Source organism: Sorex fumeus, unplaced genomic scaffold (assembly GCF_029834395.1).
Source record: "Sorex fumeus unplaced genomic scaffold, SorFum_2.1 ptg000041l, whole genome shotgun sequence".
NCBI classification, from domain to species: Eukaryota; Metazoa; Chordata; class Mammalia; order Eulipotyphla; family Soricidae; genus Sorex; species Sorex fumeus.
Window position 1 is genome coordinate 1,505,227 of NW_026606098.1, and position 22,856 is coordinate 1,528,082.

At 45.0% G+C, this 22,856-nt stretch overlaps 1 protein-coding gene across 2 annotated transcripts in view; it reads left to right on the plus strand.

Moving 5' to 3' along the window:
• The first annotated feature begins 3,303 nt into the window (after nt 1-3,303).
• The window catches only part of DYRK1A (dual specificity tyrosine phosphorylation regulated kinase 1A), a 77,881-nt gene continuing 58,328 nt past the window's right edge, over nt 3,304-22,856 (plus strand). For both annotated transcript variants that reach the window (XM_056119375.1, XM_056119376.1), the window contains exon 1: nt 3,304-3,389. In XM_056119375.1, coding sequence (XP_055975350.1) covers nt 3,380-3,389 — 10 coding nt within the window. In that variant the 5' untranslated portion in view covers nt 3,304-3,379. The remainder of the gene's footprint in view (nt 3,390-22,856) is intronic.

Sequence of the window (22,856 nt, forward strand, 5' to 3'; positions counted from 1 at the left end):
AACTCAGTTTTCAGACTTGCCTTTGGCAAGCTAGAGAATGCGAGGCTCTGGGCCGGGCCTGTGGTACAGATAGGGCGTGCTTTCCATCAGTGTCTAATTCTGCTTCATGACTTGTGGATTACTTCATTTACAGGGAAAAAGATGAAAGAGTCACTGTTGGTGTTTCTTGGGAAAATCTCGAATAGGATGGCCGCTCCCTTTCTGCTGCTCCAGAGAATCTCTCTGGTGCTCAGGACTCGCCTCTGTCTCCTGCCCTGTGGCCTGCACCCCCAACCTCAAGGCCGTAGAGATTTGGCAGACCACATTGGCTGTTTCCTGTTGTCCACTCATTGTCATCAAACTGACCCGATACAAGCCATTTTTTCTCTTAAGAATTGCTCGACCCGATTAATAAGTAAAACAGTAGAAATCCAAAACCGCGCGGCCGCAATCGACATCATTTTATTCTTAAACCAAGCTGTAGAAAGCAAATCATTTCGCAAGCTGTTTCAGCATATCTGATTGGGGGGGGGTGTCGTAAACTCTAAACAATAATTGTGCATCTTCTATCGAAACAATGTATCTAGTCAAAGTAGATAGAGTATTAACTAGAACTCCTCTGCCTCACAGGAATTGGGAGGGGTGGGAGGTGGGGTTCTATTGGGGTTCACGGTTAAAAATAAGTATTGATAAAGGGAAATGTGTTTGATACTTACATGACTGAGACCTAAACCCGAAAGCTCTGTAACTTTTCCCACAGTGATTCAATAAAGAAATAATAAACTATTAAAAAAATAGAAGGATATAATGAGTACTCATTGGAAGCTGAATTTAAAGAAACCCAGGGTAAAAACTTGGGTTTCTTACTCTGAGGATAGCATACTTTCTGTATCAGCAATTTTGCTTGAAACTACAATTTTATAGCTACTTGGCTCTTTGCTAAAGATTGCTTTTCAAATTACTAGAGATAAGGGATAACTTCAAAAGGATTTCAGTTTTCGGATCAGTTTTGGCAAGTATTTGATCCACAGTAAGATCTCTTATGTTACTGTGCTTCTTGCTTCTTAGATTTCTTACCTTTAGATACTTAAAAACAGTAATGAAATAATTTCTTTTAAAACTTCTTATAAATAAAAACTATCTTATTTGACCTAGCTCTTTGTTACAATGAACTTTTCTGTCAGCATAATAATTATAAACAATGCTGGCAAGGTTAGAGGTAGCATTGAGACATTTTTTCAGGAGACTGTGTTCTTGAGAGACTAAAGGATTTGATAATACATAGTTGGTGGAGATCTTTTCCATGTTCCATTCTGGGATGTTAGACCAACCATTTGTGATGGGAAAATATTAGGAATCTATGTTTTAGTAAAAAATTTAATTTTGATGATTGAAATATTTTTGGTAATAAAGCTGAATATTGTTCTACTGTTCTGTTGGTTTATGTATTCATATACTGCCTAAGTTGAGTAGCAGTTGGTCTCTTGTGTAGATTCTGTTTGATACCATAATCGTGTCGAAAACAGAAAGGTTCTTGAGGGATGTCTTCCGGAGCATCAGTCTTGATTTCAGACCTAGGCGTTTCTTCATGGATAGGTTACCTTCATTAGCGCCTCGTCAGGAAGGCATCTGCCCTTGATACTGGAATCACAGGTTTTGAGTTTTTAGAGAATTTGGTGGCTCAGAAGAGGAGGAGAAGTGAGTGGAAACCAGCAATATTTTGGTGAAATAGATGTAGGTTCAAATCTGCATTATGAGCCACTTGCCTAAAAATATTCATCTTCAAGTGTCCTTTGTAGTTTTCTGCTTATTTTGCAATACTGACAAGACTCTGGGGCTGGAGAGCTAGCACAAGGGCTGGACCACAGGCCTGGCCGGCATGCTCAGGGACCCGACACTAATGGGAAACTGCTCTGATCAGCTACTGGGAATGGCCCCTGGGCCCCTCCCCAGCACCCTCCAGCCCCCGCTGCATTTTATTTTCTTACCAATTAGGAGTTTATTTGGACTAATAATCAAGTGAATTATTTCAGTCCAATCAGTTGCTTCTTGTTGAGGACTTAGAGTGAGCTGCACTTAGGCAGGGTGAGCTTTCAATGGGAATTGAGGGATCTAGAATTGCTTGGGGAGAAAGTCTGACTAAACAGGAGGATTGGGGTGCCAGGATAGAAAATTTGAGAGTTCTGCTGTGCCAGGAATTGCGAGGGTTCTGGTTGAGGGAACAGCCTGGTTTAGAATTTGGAAAAAAGCGGCTCTTAGAATTGGTTAACTTTCTGTATTTCTTTCCGTTTGCTTTTTTTGGGCTACACCTGGCAGTGCTTGGGGCTTACTCCTGGCTCCGTGGGGGGGGGGGGGGTGAGGGCCGGGGGCGGTAGGGAGAAGGGACCACCATTTGTGGTTCCAGGATTGAACCCTGTCAGCTGCAGGCAGTGCATCCTGTGTACTACCACCCCTGCCTTCGACTTGGGGTATTTCTTTTGCAAGGACCTCTATGCTCAGGACCTGGGTTTTGTGTTTTGATTAGTAGTTTTTTGTTTTTGTTTTTGTTTTAAATGTAGGCTGGGAATTGAATAAATTTAAGCAGCATTGTTTCATAGGAATATTTATGGACCTTCACAGCACTAGGACTGACCAGTGCTTTACTCATGTGCCTTTGGGCACTGAAAGCAGTGATTTTGCTGCTGGCCGGACCAGGAGTTCTAGGCTGTGAGTGGGAGGTTGGCGCAGATCCTCCCGTGTCCTGAAAGAAGTTGCCTGGCCTGCCAGCACGGGCTTGGTTTTGCGGGTTCGGGGGAGTCGTGTGTTTGCGCGGTTTACAAGGAATAGGGGGTCAGTTTTGACTTGTTGTCTTTTCCTATGAAGTGACTTTCCCCACCTCTGTGTACAGCTCATTGTAAACTGTTAGCAAAATGATTTCACACTCATGCTGATTTGTCAATTTCATTGTAGATACAAAAATACAGATTTTTTTTTCCCCGTCAGATAAATTAGGTAGGTAGTGGACATATACCCAGAAATGCTGAAAACTTGATTGGTACCGGATAGATTTTTAAAATTGCTTTTCTCTATGATAAGTGGACGCTTTATGTTTATATATGTGTGTGTGTATATATACACACATATGTGTGTGTATATCATTTATGTTTATATATTATATGTATACACTTGATTTTTATTAATGAAAATTATTTTTAAGTAAACTTAATGTTAGTAAATAAATTTGCAGTAATAATTGTTTTGGGGATTGTAGCTGCATTAGAGTCCTCCCTTGCGGGGACCATCTGCACCCTCATCTCTTACCATACTTTGTTTTTCTCTACACAGTGTTCTAGTTTTGCTGCCGGACTCTTCCCTCCCTTCCCCCACCCCATCACGATGATATGAGACTTGAAAGAAGACGATGCATACAGGTGACTCAAATTTTGAAATGTAGTTGAACTGTACCTGTCTGAGAGAATGAATGCGTGCTGGGGCGCTTTCTGGTCAGCAGGGTTAGTGGGGGGTGTGGCTTAGATTGATAAATGCTAAGATCATTGGGATACTTGTTAAACTTTGGGAATTAGTTGGTAATCTCTGACTTTTAGTAGTATTGGTACAAATGCAACATAGTAATTGCTAATTCTTGACCTAGGTGGTTGCCTAGTATATTGGTGAGATTTGAAGTATTTCTGTCAAAAATAAGAGATACATCTTTATGATTGTGTTTCAAAGAAAAGAACACATCTTTAAGAGTTTCAAAGGCACAGGGAATAGCTGTTAATCTTCAATAACAGTTTGACAGTCAGAGATGTTACACCTGTAACATGATTCCACAAAAAGTGCGATTGGTTTGGGAGTTTATTTTTTCCTTGTTTCTTCTGCCTCTCCCTCCCCTATTGTGTACTCTTTTCTCTCTCCTTGTCTTCTTTTCTTCATTCTTTGTGATTAGTATTTAGGAGAGAGCATTTTTGAATTACTCTGATTGCTTGATAATTGATTGAGGATATGTTGTTAATACCTGGAAAAGTATAGGTTGTTAAAAGCATTTATGACTATATTTAAACGCTTGAAAATATAATGGAGCTAATGGATTGTTAACTTTTACACATACACACACACACACACACACACACACATATTTGGCCATACCTAGTGATTTTCAGGGCTTACTCCTGGTTCTGTGCTCAGCAGCCACTCCTTATGGGCTTGGGAGACCGTTTGGAGTGCTGGGGATTGAACCATTTGTCCATATGCCAGGCAGGTGTCCTCCTTGCTGGCCTTAGGCCCCTGCACATGTACATTCTTACATCAGGCCAGGCCCATTGTGAGGTACTCTGCGGAACTAGGTGTCTTGCATATGTCGTCTTTGACAGACTGACTGGCCTTTAAGCCAGTATGTAAGTCATGACTAGCTATTTAATTACATTATTGGTGTAAAGCTGTTGTGGTTGGTTTCCACAAGGGGTTCAGAGAATCTGATCTTTCCCTGAGTAGCAGGGGAGAGAGGGGTGGTCTGTGGCCATGTGGACATGGTGCCTGTCTCAGGGCTAGTGGCCATTGCACACACCTTTCATCGTCAGGGAAACGGGGATCTGTACAGAAGAGATAGAATCAGAAGAAAGTTTCGTTGTTAGATGGCGTAAGCTGTTCTGTGCTGCCTCTGCCCCGTTGCTCCCTCGGCCCTCACCACCCAGGGGCTGTGTCTCCTAGATTGAGACGAGATTTTAGCTAGCAGAGTTGCTGCTCTATTTCCAGTTCACTTTTTCAAGACACAGAGGGCTGCCAAATAGCGCACCCCCCCCCACACACACACACACATACACACACTGTGAGGGGCGCACACTTAAAGCACTCAGGGCTTGATCTGGGCTCAGGGCTAATATGCAGTCCCAGGGATTGAACTGGGGTCAGCCACATGTTAGGCGACTGCCTCATAGACTCTTATCTCCTTGGGCCCCTACAGAACGTTTCCTCAGAAGGCTCGTAATTGAAATTAACTGTCTGAAAAGTAAAGACCTTTATAAAGGAATCAAGTTACAAAACATTGAAGGGAGGGCTTGGAGCCACCATCTGCGGTGCTTAGGGATGGTGAGGGATGAGGCATAGTGTTCGCTGCCTGGGATTGAACCGTAGATTTCTCGGCCACGTGCAGTGCCGGCACCAAACCCACTGTACGATCGATCTCTCCAGCCCCTCAAGTTAATTTTACGAATGCTAGAACATAAAAAATTCAGTTTAGTGTATTAGCTAATCTTATTCAGCCTTGTATTCTTTACAAATTAGTAATATTTATTAACTAATAAAGGAAAGACCTTAGGGTTGCTCTGCTCCTGGGATTCACATTATTGGTGGGATTGTTCCCATTTGGAATTTGAATATTACTGTTAGTAGCACAAAATGGACAGTTTTCATGATCATTGATGTAGCAGCAGTTTGCTCTTGTATGTATTGTATGTATACTTTTTTAATTTTTATTCAATGGCTAGAAGCCATCCAGACGATAGAGGAGCCTTCAGGGAACGCTTCTTCTAGAGTGCTCATGTGTACTCGCAAGAGAAAGTGGATTTCCCGGGCCTTCTGGGCCTGATAGACAGATGACCCACCCTTGCAGCATGCCCAAGTCACTTTGTATCTAATACCTGGGTTTATAGATGTTTTTGTACTAGTTTAATATGAGGGTCATTGGCCTATTTCAGATACAGTGTTTGCAGCTTTGGGGGAGAAAACAGTTTGTCCTGTGCCTGGTGGTGGCTTTTTGTAGGTGCTGTCATCGGGCTCTCTGCTTTGGCTCTCAGTGGTTTATTGAACTTAATGTTTTTGTTGCGTGGTAAATCCAGTCGATTTTTGTTCTTGGAGTTAAGCTCTTTCTCAGTGCTTAATAGGGAGATAACACAGTTACTGATCTGGGACACAAATCAAACTCTGTGCCCAGCACCATCACCCATTTGCTGTTTGTTTTCTGTTAGGTTTGATTGAGATCGTCCTTAATGTCTGCTGAGAATGTTCTTGAAAGGGTTGAAAATTTTTATGTTATTTATATATTCTCACTAATTGTTTATCATTATGTAATACTCGTTATATACTGTCATTAATGACTTGCTAATTGTAGTGCCATGTCATCACTTGGAGTTTGGAGTAAACCCAGAGGTATCAAAATGACTAACTTTTTGAAGATGAGTCTGTTTAGAAATTTAATTTTTAAATTTTAATTACTTTCTTGATTTTTGGGTCACATCCAGAGATGCTCAGGGGTTACTCCTGACAGTGCTGGGGGACCGTATGGGGTGTCGGGGATTGAACTCGGATTAGCCACACGCTAGGCAAACTCCCTACCTGTTGTACTATCACTCCAGCCCCTGTTAAGAAATTTAAAGTGTGCTGCTTTGAGATGTTTTCATTGTATGATCTTTTCCTGGTTAGTTAGATATGCCTTATAAGAGTGCTTTTTCATTTTTCCTTTTCACTTCCAAAAAAAGTATTAACTTTTGTGTATAAATGTTTGGTTTTATGTTAAATCATTTTATCGTTGATTCCTGGGAATGGTATGTATTGGATCAGAGGGTTTATAAATGTTTAAATCCGCAATATAACTTCTCAAAGTGGTGCCAGGGATCAAATTTGGTGTGCAAGATGTGTGCAAGGCAAACGCCCTACCCATTGTACTATCTCACTAGTCCTGTGAACATGGAGATTTATAGTTTAAGATTAAATTTCTAGTTGCCAAAAGGGAGGACGCTTTTATTTTAGAAACTATGAGAGTGTGTACTGAGTGGAGTAAAAAGTTTAAGGAATATAAAGTAAGAACACTAATAGTAGATACTTTTCTTCCCAGTATTCTTTGTTTCTGGGGCATGGTCTTGTTTTGTTTTGTTCTGGGGCCACACCCAGTGGTGCACAGGGCTTACCTTTGGGTCTGTGCTTGGGGATCACTCCTGGTGGACTACTGGGGAACAAAGTGGGTATTGGGGATTGAATCCAGGTCAGCTGTGTACAAGGGAAGCTACCCATTGTACTATCACTGTAGTCCCTAGGACGTGGTTTTTATTGAATGATTTTATGGCATTTGCACATGGTCTACTTACTAGATTTTTTTTTTTTTTTTATAATTTATTTATTTATTGAATCACTGTGGGAAAAGTTACAGAGCTTTCGGGTTTAGGTCTCAGTCATGTAGATACCGAACACATTTCCCTTTACCAATACTCATTTTTAACCCCGAACCCCAATAGACCCCCACCTCCCACCCCTCCCAATTCTTATGAGGCAGATGAGTTCTAGTTAATACTCTATCTACTTTGACTAGATAGATTATTTCGATAGAACATGCACAATTATTGTTTAGAGTTTACGACCCACCCCCCCCCCCCAATCAGACATGCTGAAACAGCGTTGTGAAATGATTTGCTTTCTACAACTTGGTTTAAGAATAAAATGATGTCGCGCGGCCGCAATAGCGGCCGCGCGGTTTTGAATTTCTGCTATTTTACTTATTGACCCTGGAAGAATTTCTATTAAAAGTTAGCTAGTTAAGAGATTGATTTCTGTGCCCTGGAGTCGTGGCCGTGCCGGAGAGCCGCTCGTGGGGGGCAGCTGGCGACCTCGGTGGGGCGTGGGGGACGGCCCACAAAGCCCCCCTTCCCATGAGGTCCCCGCCGCTCCCCCGAGCCCGGCTCAAACCCGCTTTCCACAAGGCTCCCGTGCGGCCGCCATCTTTCTTTCCAGAGAGGAGCGGGCGGGCCGGTCAACGCCCTTCCCCCTCCGGGCAGGCTTGGTGGCGCGGATCAACACAAGTCCATTTGCTTTTCTGCTCCAAGCGGCTGGTTCTCTGTGCTAAGTCCTTGTGCCTCCGGGGCCGTGGCCGTGCCGGAGAGCCGCTCGTGGGGGGCAGCTGGCGACCTCGGTGGGGCGTGGGGGACGGCCCACAAAGCCCCCCTTCCCATGAGGTCCCCGCCGCTCCCCCGAGCCCGGCTCAAACCCGCTTTCCACAAGGCTCCCGTGCGGCCGCCATCTTTCTTTCCAGAGAGGAGCGGGTGGGCCGGTCAACGCCCTTCCCCCTCCGGGCAGGCTTGGTGGCGCGGATCAACACAAGTCCATTTGCTTTTCTGCTCCAAGCGGCTGGTTCTCTGTGCTAAGTCCTTGTGTCTCCGGGGCCGTGGCCGTGCCGGAGAGCCGCTCGTGGGGGGCAGCTGGCGACCTCGGTGGGGCGTGGGGGACGGCCCACAAAGCCCCCCTTCCCATGAGGTCCCCGCCGCTTCCCCGAGCCCAGCTCAAACCCGCTTTCCACAAGGCTCCCGTGCGGCCGCCATCTTTCTTTACTTACTAGATTTTTATCTTAACAGTTCTTAATAGTTGCTCCAAATCAGAGGATTGTGACTTAGAATCTTGGTATAACCTATTGTCTGTCTTGCATCAATTCTTGGGTCAGAGAATGTGTGCAGTGAGCACTTCTAAAAGGATTATATATATATATATACATACATATATATGTATATATACACACATATATATATATTGCCATTCTTATACCAGAAAACAATTTTCATCTGAATTTAAGTTTCAAGTATATAAGCAGAAACAACCAGTGATTACAATTATGTATGTATCCCATAAAAGAACATACAGTATAGGAGATAGAAAACCTGAGGCCAGCCACATTGCAAAGTTGAATTTCTTAGTTTTTAGTTCCTTTGTTTTAAGACCGAGTTGAAGACAAATAGAGTCACATTCATTATTGTAGATTTTAGGATCCTTTCCAAACGTAGCTCCAAAGGAATGTTTGAGTTCTGGAAAGATGACAGCAGAGCATCTTTTCTTTATTGTTTTTTTGTAACAGTGAAGGATGTGTGGACACTTTTTAGAAGAGCAGGTAAACAACGTCCCCTCAAACCCTAATGTGGGTGAGTAGCAACGGCTCCAGTCCCTGCGAGGCCTGACTAGTGAGCATCTGTGCAGGGCTGAGGAGGGAAGTGGCGGCCTCTGGGGGGCTGGAGACGGGACAGCCGGCAGGCCTGAGGAGTGAGCTGGAGAGACAGTCCGGCAAGCCTGCAGAGTGGCTGAGCTGCCAGTCTTCCAAAGGCCCAGTGGGGTCGGTCTCCCACCTCCTGGGGGCAGGGGGACGGTGCAGCCATCTGGTCCCTGCAGGGAACTCCTGATAAGCAGGAGACAGAGGGTCAGCAGCTGACCAGAGGGAGGGAGGGAGCTCCAGAGAGTGCAGTGGTTCTTGGTGGTTTTGTTTTTAAGAAACAGTAATTAAAATTGAGAGGATGGTCTCTGTCATGTGATTGAGATGGAGATTTCTTGTTTCTTTGCTTTGTTTTTGGGCCACACTCTGGGACACTTCTTGGTGGCCTCAGGGGACCATCTGGGGTGCCAGGGATGGAACCTGGGTTGTCTGCGCACAAGGCCAATGCCCTTCCCACTGTGCTGTCACCCTGGATCCAGGAGATGGTATTCTTGGGGCAGTTGTCGAACTTCATCAAGACAATGATTGCTGGGGTCCAGCGACTTACTGCAGTTTCCTAAAAGTTTATTTTATATGACAATGAGAGACAAGATTTGCAGTGAAATCCAGTTTCTTGAAAAAGAAGAAAAAGGAATGAAGAGGATGCTATTCAGTGAAAGCAAGCCAGTGAGAACTGTCCGCAAACAAACGGAAACTATTACCTGGTGTTTCAAAATGAACGTAAAAAATGGTAGAAAATAACACAGGTATGAAAGAGCAGTAGAAACTTAAATAAATATGGGAAATTGAGAAAATGGTGATAACTTAGGAAAAAGAAATGAACAACAACAAAAAAATCATTTTGAAAAGTGATGTCTAAAGTAGGAGGGTCATATAGTTGCAAAACCACAATAGAAACTTTCTTTAGAAGAATAGATGAATTAAAGAAAACATTAAAAAAAGAATTTAAAAATGATTAAAGGACCATTTTAGAGAATATGCGTTATTAAAGAAGCTTTTTTTTGACAGACATGTAAGCAAAAAGTCTGAAGAAGTGCCCAAGTAGCACTGCACTGTCCTCCTGTTGTTCATCAATTTGCTCGAGCGGGCCCAGTAACATCTTCATCATGAGACTTGTTGTTATTGTGTTTGGCATATTGAATAAATCACTGGTAGCTTGCCAGGCTTTACCGTGCGGGTAAGATACTCTCGGTAGCTTGCCGGGCTCTCCGAGAGGGGCAGAGGAATCGAACCCGCCTCAGCTGGGTCAGCTGCGTGCAAGGCAAACGCCCTACCGCTGTGTTATTGCTCCAGCCCTGGAAGTAGTGAAACTTAATAAATACTGATTGCGATCCTGATTCCCAGGAATTAAAAATGCTCTTACTCTTTTTGGAAAGGGCATGTGTACCTGGCCAGAGGAGCACTAAGGGGTGGAGGGCCTCCCACGTGGTGGCGGTGGGGTGTCGGGACCAGCCCCCAAGCATCAGTTACCATGGGCCCCAGAGTGTTGCTGCTCAGGCGGGGCCCACCCGTGCTCCCCAGCAGTGCTCGTGAGCTTGCAGGGCTCTGTCTGTGATGCCTTGAGGCCAGCTGGTGCTGGTGCTGGGCAGTGAGTCCAGGGTGAGTAATAGCTATTGGCCCCAAATACCTGAGAAATTGATGCAGAAACGCTGTCTACATGGATATGTTCCTGTTAGTTTTTTTTTGCCACACCTGATGCTGCTCTGGGGTTATTCCGAGCTGTGCACTCAGAAATCACTCTTGATGGACTTGGGAGGAGGGGACTATATGGCGCACCCAGGGTGTAACTGCCCTACCCACTGTACTGCCTTTCCAGGACTGTAGATGTGTTCCCTACAAATTATTGGGCACAAAAGAAAATCCTTGGTATCAAGGCAAAACTAAATCTCACTTGAGGGAAGTGTGCAAGATGGTAAAAGTTTGTGTTGGTTTGGGGCCATACCTGGCTATGCTCGGGGTTTATTCCTGGCTCTGCACTCGGTACTGGTGGGGTTCAGGGGAACCATACAGGATCCTGGGGAATCAAACTAGGGTTGACTGCGTGCAAAGCCAGCACCGCGGTGCTATCTGCCTTCTCTGACCCCAAGAACTCTCTCGCACACACCATCAGCAAGGGAGCAGTATAAAAGAAATTCTCAGATGATTGGAGTTCATGCTTCATGTGTGTCATCTCTAGCTCTGCGTGGTCCCCTGAGCATCGAGCCAGGGCTGACTCTTAGGCGCTGCCAGGTGACGTCCCCAAATTAACCAAACTGACTCTAGGAAAACATGTGAGCCAGGGCTCTTAGCAGTGAAAATGACTCCAGTATGAAAACATCGGACTCTGTCTGCCTGTCTTTGGGCCACGTCCGGGGATGTTGGGGGCTTCTGACTCCGAGCTCAGGGATCACTCCTGCGGTGGCTCAGGGCTATACGGGGTGCCAGTAGTCACTCCATCCGCCTACTGTGCCATCCCTGCAGCACCCAGACAACATGTTTGAATGTCGTGTTGAAGAAACAGTGCAAGCAGCCACAGCAAGAATGAATCAGGCCTTGTGGCAGGGAGGTAAAGGGTAATTCTCTAAACCCCATGCTTGAAACATAGGCATGAGGGAGCTGCTAATTGGGTTGTTTTTATTTTAGTTTTTGGGCCAAACCGGCGATGCTCAGGGGTTACTCCTGGCTCTGCACTTAGCAGTTACTCCTGACGGTGCTCCGGGGACCAATATGGAATCCCGGGGATCGAACCTGGGTCAGCTGTGTGCAAGGCAAACATCCTCTCCACTATATATATTCCTCTGGCCCCGGGAATTAACTCTTGACAGTGCCCTGGGGGGGCATCTGGATGGTGGGCATCGAATCTGAGTGGGCCACGTGCAAGGCAGACACCTTACTGACTGTGCTCTCTGGCCCCATTGATTTTTAGTGACATTTCTAAAGTAGGGGAGCTGCCAGCTCAGACCTGCTTATCCCAGAACACTTAATGAGAGGAAGATAGTAGAGAGCTGAAGTATGATATATCAGTAGGAAGATAATAAAGAGAACCAATAATAAGGCACCGCTCACTTCCTTCAGTGGGCAATGAAAAGCACAGTTGAGTATTAACACTTCATAATCTATACAGTGCTGATTGTATATTGGTATATGCCTTGTAGGTGTACTCCACTTTTATTAAATCTCAATTTCTACCATACTGTTTATGTCTATTTGGAGGCTCCCCCCTCCCTGCCCATTTTAAAAAAAAAGCAATGTTCACTTTACTTAGGCATTTGATGTCTTTTCATATGATCTATTGATGTTTTAACTTTTCTGCCTGTATTGTTGAATTTCTGCCTGCTTTAATCTGTCATAGACACGACACTGACTTTTCACTGATCCACCACTCCTTTTCAGCCTCGGTTCTGCACTCTGGAATCACTCAGGACTGCGGGAACACATTGAGGGAGGGAAAACAGGGCAGGGACAGAGTTCTGTCAGGAACCAAGGGATTCATTTTCTGGAAACCACAGTCCAGTTTTTCATGCTTTGTCCTTTGCATACGATCCATGATCCATACATGGTATCATCTCCAGGAACTTTTCGCCTTCCATGGCGGTCGGCACTTTTCCTGTTGGAAGAGCTGAGGTGGATGCAGCCCTCCCATTCTGCCACCCCGGGGAGGCGGGGTGGGGGAGGATCTGTCCTCATTCCCCTCTGGGCGCTGGGCCTCTCTCTTGCCCACTCTCTGAGTGTGAGTGTGAGTGTATTTCTTCCACTTGGAATTTGCATACCATAAAGTCCTTTTAAGAACCAGTTTTGGTTTCTTTTTGGGCCGGGCCTGGCAGTGCTTAGTGGCTACAGGGTTCCACCTGGGGGTCCTTGGGACGGAGCCCCCACCTTCTGTTTGCAGAGTGCTGCCCAGCCTGGGAGCTTTGGTGCTGGCCCAGGGTGAGTTTAATGTGCTCAGATGGTTCTGTACTGTTTCATCACAGTCCAGTTCTTTATGCATTTTGATTAAAAAACCAAGTTCTAGTAGAATTTGAGTAAAGAAAGTTAAACTTTCCAGTGCTCCAGCTGTGTCTTGGGTGCTGGGTGCTGGTTCCCTCCTCACCTGTGCCTGGCTGCGGTCTGCTCAATGAAACAGTTCTCCGTCAGTAGTACTCTGTTACTGTCTGGTCTAAAGTGGCTAATTAGTATTCTCCAAATCATTTACTATTTAACCTATTCCCACATTGTTTCTAATTAGTTGATAAATATTGCTTAAAAGAACATTACTGTGGCAGTCTTTGTATTCCTCTTTGCTTTATTGCTGTGGGTCCATTTTCTGGAAGTTAAATATGCATGCTTAAGACTTTGATACATATTTTCACATCCTTTTTGTTTTGTTGTTAGGCCACACATTCAGATGCTCAGGGCTTACTTACTCTTTCCTAATCATTCCTGGAGGGCCTCTGGGGGAGACACACCTTATGTGGTACCTGAGAATTGAACCAGGGTGGGGATTGAACCTGTGTCGGCTGCATGCAAGGCAAGTGCCTTCCCCATTGTACTATCTCTCCGACTCTTCAAATATATCTTTCAGGTATGATTTATATTTCTGTCAGCTGCATATGGAATTTTTTCCATACTCTTGAATCATGAGTATTTAAACAGATTTGTTAATTTGACGGAACGTAACTAAATATTTGTGTTAGCTTGAATATTAGTGAGATTGACTACTTATTGCTAGTTATTCCTGTGTTCTTTGAATTCCTGTTTCTTTTGTTGCTTTTGGATAGGTTTCTGAGTTTTAGGTACTCCTCATTGAAGTCTTGGCTCATGCCAGTCCCTGTTCTAAACAAATTTGTTTAAACACGGTTGTGAGCCCACAGGGAGACACAGAGGTGAGCCCAGCGAGCAGTTAGGAGCAGGCCGAGGGCACCTGTTCAGCCTGCATGCTCCTGTCCCAGGGGCTCCTTGCTTGGCCCTCCTCTGCACCCTAAGGTGGTCTTGGAGTTTGAGCTGAGTGTTCGACTAGATCTTACTCATTACTAGTATAATACCTACAGCATAATACATAGGTTTTCAAATTTTCGGTGAACAGTTGAGAATAAAACTGCTAATCTCAATGATTGTGGCCTTCTGTTTTGTTTTTGTATTGTATTTTTTTCTTTTAAAGGGATTCTGAGGGGTTTTACAAGTAATTTACTCTTTGGTTTTGGTAAGATACAATGAGCTTCCTTGTTAGCTTTTCTGGAAAGTGTGAACATCATGATGGCTTTTAAAGGGAGTGTATTCTGACTTGAATGTGAGTGGTAGATATTATTTGGCGGTGATTGAAACACAGTAACAACAAGTCTCATGATGGAGATGTTACTGGGCCCGCTGGAGCAAATCGATGAACAGCGGGAGGACCGTGACCGTGACCGTGGAATTGAAATGTGGATTTGTATTTAAGTGAAGTTAAATTTTGGCATCAGGAGTAATTTGAATTTTATGGTTTTGGAAAAAAGTTTTGTGCATTGTTTTAAAAGTTTTTTTTTTTAATGAATTTTGGTTGACTTTAATAAGATCCTTTAAAAAGAAAAGTGGGGGGGGCAGTGCTGCTGTAAGCAGGTGTAAGCAGGTGCAAGCAGGTGCAGTTGCCTAAGGTTGGGGGAGTGAAGGTTGGGCACCCTCATTCCTTTGCCCAAGGACCTGTGTTTCTTTGAGGTTCGTCTTGGAACACAGTGGAACAAAGATAGACCCTATTTAACTGGGTCTGTGTTTGGGATAAGAGGAAAGCACAAGAAGTTGACTTCCATTTTGAAATTAAAAAAATTCAGAGTTTGAGCCACACCTGGCTGTGCTCAGGGCTTACTCCGGTCTCTGTGCTCAAGAATCACTCCTGGCAGGGCGACCATTCCGATGGGGTGCAAGGATCAAACCCAAGTCTGTTGCATACAAGGCTCGTGCCTTACCTGCTGCACTGTCTCTTAGCCCCTGCTTCCAGTTTTACTTAATCACCCACAAATTGTTAACCACATGGAATCAGATACTCAAAAGCAGACACCCGAAAAATGTAAATACTTCTCATAGTAACAAGAATTTAGAGTTTCTTTGTGTAAAGTTCTAGATCTAAAAAGATCGGAGTGCTTGCTGTTTCTGTGACCTCTAGTCAGCCTTTCTGCCTTTGATTTTCAGGCCATGCTCTACCTAACATGTTAGATGCAGATCTGTGCTTTCTTCTACATTAATGGTAATTATTCGGTTAGCATGCTTACTGTTAATAAAATACAATCCATCCTGAAAGTAAGAAACCAGTTTTCCTTTCCTCTTTCTTGCTCCTGAGTTGTCAGATGCTGCACAGTCTTCATTTTAAAATTCTTGATTGTGTCCATTACTTTAAATTCAGCATTATTTACACAGACCTGTTATTAAAAAGCAAAACGAAACTAAGGTTCTCCCAGAAAGATGAAGGCAAAATAGTTTTTGTTAACTCTCTTCTTGCAAGATTATTTTTTTTGCAAGATTATTATTTTAAAAAGTTTTTTTTTTTTTTACTGAGTTTACTAGATCATTATGAAAATGATTCAAACTTTTCTTGACCCTCTGTTTTAGACATTTTCTCCTGGTTTCCCAGAATCTGAAATGTAAGGGCTTTTGTGCCCTTTCTGTTCTTAGCACCACACTAGCAACTAGCCACAGCCTTTTACATTGTGTGTATGTCTGTAAAATTGCATAACTTTTTCGTAATTGAGTTCTGTGCTTTTTCCCTTGAGATTCTCCTGAAAATTAAAAACAGCAGCTTCAGAACCAGAGAGAGTATAGAGGACAGGATGCTTGCCTTTCCCTGGTCTGGCCTGGTTCAATTCCTGATGCCCCTTATGGTCCAGCTCCATCAGGAGTAAGTCCTGAGCATTGCTAAGTGTGGTCCAGACATTAAAAAAAAAAAGTTAACGTGGTTTTTATTATTTATTTACTTAACCCCCCCCCCCCCCAAATCCCAACTCTCGTTTTTAGCATTCTAATCCCTCCCTCATTTTTATTGCGGCATCATGATTTCTGATTCTGTCCTTAGTAGTTCTCTGCACACATCACTCCAGCACACCATCCGCCAGGGTCCCCGAGATTGCCCCTCCCCCTTTGGCCTCAATGCTGTACACACACTCCAGTGCTGGTGCCCCTGCTGCTTCCTTGTTCCCCTGAAACGTTTGTCCTAACGTTTTAGATGAGAAATGTCTACTCTGGGTTTGAGGTGTAGTGCAATGCGAGATGGTGCCTAAAATGAAGCCTGAGAGATTGTACAGGGGTTAACATGCGTGCATTGCATGCATCCAAACCCAGTTGGGTCCCCAGCACTGTGTATGGTCCCCTTCACACGGCCAAGTGTGAATTTGTACACCCAGTGGTATAATTGTCTGATGTCACTCACACTTTTTATTCGGAAAAAATTACTTATTTTTTGCTGGGGTAGGGTTTGGTTTGGGCTGCACCCAACAGTGCTAAGTAATAGGCTTACTCTTGGCTCTGTGCTCAGGGATCACTGCTGGTGGACTCGGGGGACTATTTGGGGCTCAACGAACGGAACCTAGGCTGAAGGAGTGCAAGGCAGCCGAGCCCCTTACATGCTGTGCAATCTCTCTTACCCCTGAGCTGTAGAGTCTGGTTCTGACAGTGGTCTTAGGACCATGGGTGAGTGTTTGAATAGAGCCTGGCTCAACCAGGGCCTGACCCTCTGGCCCCACCTGCTTCTCTGCTGGGTGAGCGGCTTCAGGGCACCCCTGGCTTTGTGTGCATGAGTTCTGGGTGTAAGGTTCCCCCGAGTTGAGGGCTGTAGGAGCTGAAGGGCCCATGTTCTCAGCCTGGCTTCTCGCGGTGCTGAGTCCTCACAGGGTATCTGGAGGGTACTTGATCGCGCATGGACTGCAGCTGATCCTGAGCTTGGAGAGGCTGACCGCCCGGCCCTGCGTGGGCTAGCCCAGCCTTGGCCCCCTCTTCCTCAACTCTCTCTTCTGCGTGGCCCTGGCCTGTGGCTCCTGCTGCCATCTTTCACCTCTTGATCTTTGTGATGGCGCTTTAATTATTGGTGTGGTACAGTAGATTCTTTTTCTTTTTTTTTTTTTCCTTTTTTATGGGTTATAGCCAGCGATGCACAGGGATTACTCCTGACTCTGCGCTCAGGAATCACTCCTGGCAGTGCTCGGAGGACCATACAGGATGCTGGGGATGGAACCCTGGTCGGCTGCGTGCAAGGCCAACGCTCTCCCCGCTGTGCTATTGCTTCGGCCCCTACAGTAGACTTTTCATTCAAGAACCATGTCCATGAATTTGACTCCCTGGTCTGTTTCCGTCCCACACTGCAGCTGCTCTGCCTCTGTGTCTTGGTGGCTGGTGGTGCTAATGGTGTGGGGAATCCGAGCGTGTCCTGTTGGTTCTTCATTGATGCTTTCCGGTTGCAGTGTTCGGTTTTGGGCGATCCCTGTAGTTGCCCGGTGAGGGTGGGTGGGCCAGAAGGTACTGGGCTTGACCGCAGGGCTCCTCTGTGTCTGCATCTTCCTGTCCCCCTTCTGGAAGTCGAGCTCATGTGTCTGGCTTTGCTCCCCCTTCCTGCTAAACTCGAGGCTGTATTCAGAGCACCTCTGTTGCGGCGGGTCTGGTTTCCTGTGTACTTGTGACTAGTGGCCTTTTGCTGCTGCCCACCTGCTGTCTAGGTAGTGTAGAGTGGGCTGTGCGAGCAGTTCTGGGGGACGCTCACACTGGGACTTCAGATTCAGCCTTTTCGTTTGGACTCTTGACACTGAGTTCTCGGCCCCGGATCGGAGAGTGCCGCCTTTCCCCCTCACCTGGCTCTCAGCTGCATGGAGGATGGCTCTTGACCTTTAGGGTGCTTTCCACCCAGACTCACCTGAAAGCGAATAGTTCAGAAGGTGTGACCTTTATATTAGGAGGCTAGATATACTCCCTGACAGTAAATCTGTCCACCTATTTTCATTGGCAAGAAAATACTTAATGTTATTTGTGTACATGGGGATACCGAAGGATGATAAAACCATTTTTTATATTCTGTTGCTTTGATAAGCAAAATACAAAAATGGATTTAAAGTAAATTTGCAAGATTTCTTTACAGTATGCGTTAATTAGGATTACATTCAAATAAAGACTTGATAAATGAACTTCGGCGTTTTCTTTAATACCTGGATGATGAAGCAGAAGTTTATTATGTAGCAGTGTCTATTCATCAAGTTTCAGGTGTTTTTTTTGGTTTGTTTTGGGAGGGAGAGAAGGAAGAGGTTAAGATCTGACCAATCCTCAAAAGCAAATCCATCTGTCATAAACCGTATCAGATCCAAAGCTCAGGGGTACAGAATGACACAATAAGGCTTCAGAGTTCTGCCCTGGAGAGAAACTATGTCTATACCTGTTCGTGTCCATTGTTGGGACGATGGCAGGTAGGTCTGAGCGGGGCGGTCAGTGGACTCACTGTATTCTTGAACATTCAGTACTACTGAGTATTGTATCATACTGTGCTGTCATTGCCCAGTAACCAGGGGTATGAACCGGCTGTCGGCACACCTTAGCCTGTGGGCCAGATGGACCCATGGCCTTGGAGACAGATTAGTAATAGATTAGTTGTTTCCCAAGAATAAAGAACAGTTTAGATTTAAAAAATTATTTCTGACCCAAATGGAAGTAAAGTTGCCTTCAGGTTTTTTAAGCAGATTTATGAGGAAGGAAAAAAAGGACCGTGATGGACCCTCCCCTCAACCACTCCCCCCACTTTTTTTTTAAATAAAAAATTGGGTCCCCCCCACCCCCAATTCTTTTTTAAAAGAAAGGTTTGGGCCATATCTGGCTCTGTGCCCAGGGGTAACACCATATAGGTGCCAGGATTGAACTGTGGTGGGCTGCTTGCAAAACAGACACCTCTACCCCCCTACTATTTTTGTTCCCAGGGTAGATCTGTAACCTTGGGGGTCACAGGTGCCTGCTGGGCTTATCTTTTGTGGAAGGTGGCCAGTAAGACATCTTCTGTGTACGCCACACCTCAAGGATTTACTAACCAAAGTAGTTGCTCAAAGTTAAAAAAAATATTTTTCCAGCTTAGTTTGCTTCAGATAGATAATTTTTTTTAAATGTAGGAGTATTGCTATTTATTCAGCCATTGATTAAGCTGATTCAATTGGGAATGAACTTCATCTTATTTTTTCCCCTTTTTTATAATTTTATTTATTGAATCACTGTGAGAGTAGTTACAAAGCTTTCGGGTTTAAGTCTCAGTCATACAGTGAAATACCTGTCCCTTCGACCAGTGCCCATTTTCCACCATCAAAAACCCCAGTATACCCTCCACCCCACACCCTCCCCCTACCTGTGGGGCAGATGATTTCCACATTACTCTCTCTCTACTTTGATTACATTCAATATTTCAACATCAGAGCCACCATTATTATTTGGGATTTTACCCTAATACTCAGATCTGCCGAAAAGGCAACAGTAGACAATTTGTTTTTTATTGCTGGTTATGAGTAGCATATGATGCTGTGCGGCCGCAGTAGTGGCCGCAGTAGTGGCCGCGCAATTTTGGAATTCTGAAATTTTAACAATGAAATCTGAAGGGATTTCTGCCAAAACCTCCTGGCTTCTGAAATTTGTTCCTGAGTCTCTGGGATCATGGCCATGGTCAGCTTGATCAGGAGCCAGAGAGGCCGTTTGTGGGCAGCGACTAAGGATCTTATTGGGGCGGGGAGGGAAGGGCTGGCTCCAACCCCATTCCGTGAGGCCCCGCATGTCTCATCATTGCGGGCCCAGTCCTGACTGTCCAATGACCCCTGGAGGATGGTGCCCACTGAGCCGCCAAGGGGGAGCAGGTGGAGGGAGAGCACTCTTTCCCCTCTGGGGTGGCTTGATGATGGTAACCTACTGCGGGGACTGGACGCATTTCTTCCAAAAGCCACTGGGTTCCAAGATTTGTTCCTGAGTCTCTTGGATCATGGCTGATAAGCAGCTTGATCAGGAGACAGAGAGGCCATTCGTGGGCGGCACCTCGGGGGGTTTTGTTGGGGTAGAGGGAAGGGCCAACTCCACCCACATCCCATGAAGCCCTGCATGTCTCGTCACTGGGGCCTAAACCTGACTGTCCAGTGGCCTCTGGAGGATGGTGCCCACTGAACTGCCAAGAGGGAGCAGGTGGAGGGACATCACCCTTTCCCCCCTAGGGTGGCCCAGCGACAGTAACCTGCTGTGGGGTCCGGACACATATTTGCCAAAAGCCACTGGGTTTTGCGATTTGTTTCTGAGTCTCTGGGATCATGGCTGTTAAGCACGTTGATCAGGAGTCAGGGAGGCCATTCATGGGCGGCAACTCGGGTTGTTGTTGGGACAGGGAGGAAAGGGCTGGCTCCACCCCCATCCCATGAGGCCTGCCTGTCTCATCACTGCGGGCCCAAACCTGACTGTCTAATGGCCTCTGGAAGATGGTTGCCACCGAGCCGCCAAGGGGGAGCAGGCAGACGGACAACACCCTTTCCCCCTGGGGTGGTCCGGCGCAGGTAACCCAGTGCAGGGACTGGACACATCTCTGCCAAAAGCCACTGGGTTTCGAGATTTGTCTCTTAGTCTCTGGGATCATGGCCATTAAGCAGTTAATCAGGATCCAGAGAGGCCTTGCCTCCAATTATATAGCTGAGCCAGAGGTGGTTTGTGGGTGTGTCTCCCACATACCTGACTTTTGGCCGTTTACTTTCATGGTAAACTTGGCCCCAAGTTTTTGGGATTCTGGCCAAAGGCACAGCAGCAATTTTGGGGTATCTGGAATTCCGAAGGCGCCATCAGGCTGCTGATGCACTCGCCTCACAGGTACAGATTGACCTGCTGGCGGCACCGTACCCCCATTCAAATAGATAATTTAAAAGGGAAATGTATTTCTGTCTGCTTAAGTGTTTCAAAACTCAAAATGGTACATTGTATTTCTTCCTTAAAATATGTGATATGGTATGATTTTTCATTTGAGGTCATCTTAAATTATTTTTTTGCATAATAATTACATATAGAAAGGTGTAGGCTGTTTCTCTTGAGCATCACTAACTGTCAGAGGTTATCAGTTACTGGTTCTGTATGTTTATCCTGGGGGGCTCTGAAGCAGTGCTTGGGGGCCTCTGTAGGACTGCGCTCAGGGGGGCTTTGGGGCTCGGGCCTTGTGCCTTTGCAGGTGAACTGCTAAGCTCCTACCTGGGCCCTTGACCAAATTAGTGGTTGATTGTATACCGAAAAAACATTTCCTTTAGGAATTCTAAAATACACGTTTAAGGTAAAAATCCCAGTTCAGGGAGTGAACTCCTCCCTCCTCTTAGACATCCGCATGATTAATGGTTGGTTCTGTAAGTGCTACTTATTGATACTTTCCTAACTGCCGCAATGTAAGTAGCTTGAAAAGGAATTGATAAGCTAAACAGTGTTTTAATTTGGGTGGCTCCCTCCTGGAACATCTGTCATTGGGCAGAGGATGTTTCCTGGTGTTTCTAGGCCCCAGCAGGAAGTAAGAGTGCCAAGTTTTCAACTTTTTCCCCTTTCGAGGATGGGAAAGTTTTGATAGGAAGAATTTGAGAGGTGGAGCAGGAAACAGTTCTTGTTTACATGGAAAATGTCCTGTTTACTGCTGTAAATTGGAAGACCGGCTGGGTTAGGATTGCTTTTGTCAGTGTGGAAGGAACAAGAGGAGCTTGAATCTGGGATACCCAAGACAGCAAACAGTCATTGGCAAAAGTATGAGTGCAGTTGACTTTCTGATTTCCCCCTTTTTTGCCTTGGGAATTAGGACGCTTGTAAGGTTTCCAGATAGTTTCAAAACTGGCCAAATGGTATCTTAAGGTTTGAAGTAAACTGAGCCGGAGTCTTTCAGGAAACAGATAAAATGCTTTGGGCTAAAGAGTGCTTTTAAGACATTTTAAAGTCTTGCTTAGTATAAGCTGTAGATAACAAGGGGAATGATTCTGACCTGGTCTTCCCAGCACTTTTATATAAACATATTTGCAAATAAACAGCAAGCTTTACCAGCAGACCGCAGAGATTTGCTGCTACCTCATTATTCACAGATCCTGTTCGAAGATAGTTGGAGAGGCTTCAGTTTCCAGATGCAGGGTCTTAGCACTGCTTTTTCTGAAAGTATTTGATTATAGAGTGAGGGGTTAGTACCAGGTGGTCTTTGTTTCAGCTTTCTAGTTCAATTATTTAAAACCACTTAAAGTCCAGTGAAACCAAGTTGGTTCTTCTTTGGTTTCATTGGACTCTTTAGTGGTTATTGTCCAGAATTTCTAAGTGGTTTGGTTGGGAAAGAGCTAGGAGACAGGTTGGGGTGAGGGTGCACAGAGATGGTGGAAACAGGGCTTTCCTCATGTCACCTATTTCCCCCCTTGTTTTTGGGCTCCATCTGGTGGTACATAGGGCTTCTGGCTCAGCACCCAGAGTCACTCCATATGGGGCATTGGGGACTGTGTGGGGTGTTGGGTATAGAACATGGATCTGCCACGTGCAAAGGCAAGCACCCGGCTAGCTGCACTCTCTTGCTGACCCCAAGGCTTCAGTTTTCATATAAGACCAGTACACTGTTTTCCTTAAATTTGAGGTTGGAAATCATCACTATCTCTCATTTGATTCAGTGTATTTTACAAACATGAGAAGTCTTCCTCCAGTTGTTCTATGGAAAAGCATATTTAAAAATCACTCCCTTCTTGGTGTGGGATGAAACTTAACTCCATTTAGGAGGCAATTGCTAGAATAGGTGGGATAAGTTGATCTATTTTAAAATAAAATTGTATCTTTTTAAAAGATACAATTATAAAGCACAAATGGGAACTGTGTCTCCTTGACATGTTTCAAAGCATTTCCCTGAATATGTGAAATTAAAGACATTTTCCCTACCAGTCAGAATGGTGATATTCCTTAAACCGATCTTTGTAGTTGTTGGTGTGTACTGACAAAATTTAAAATGTGTTTTATTCATTATTAGAAAATTTACATG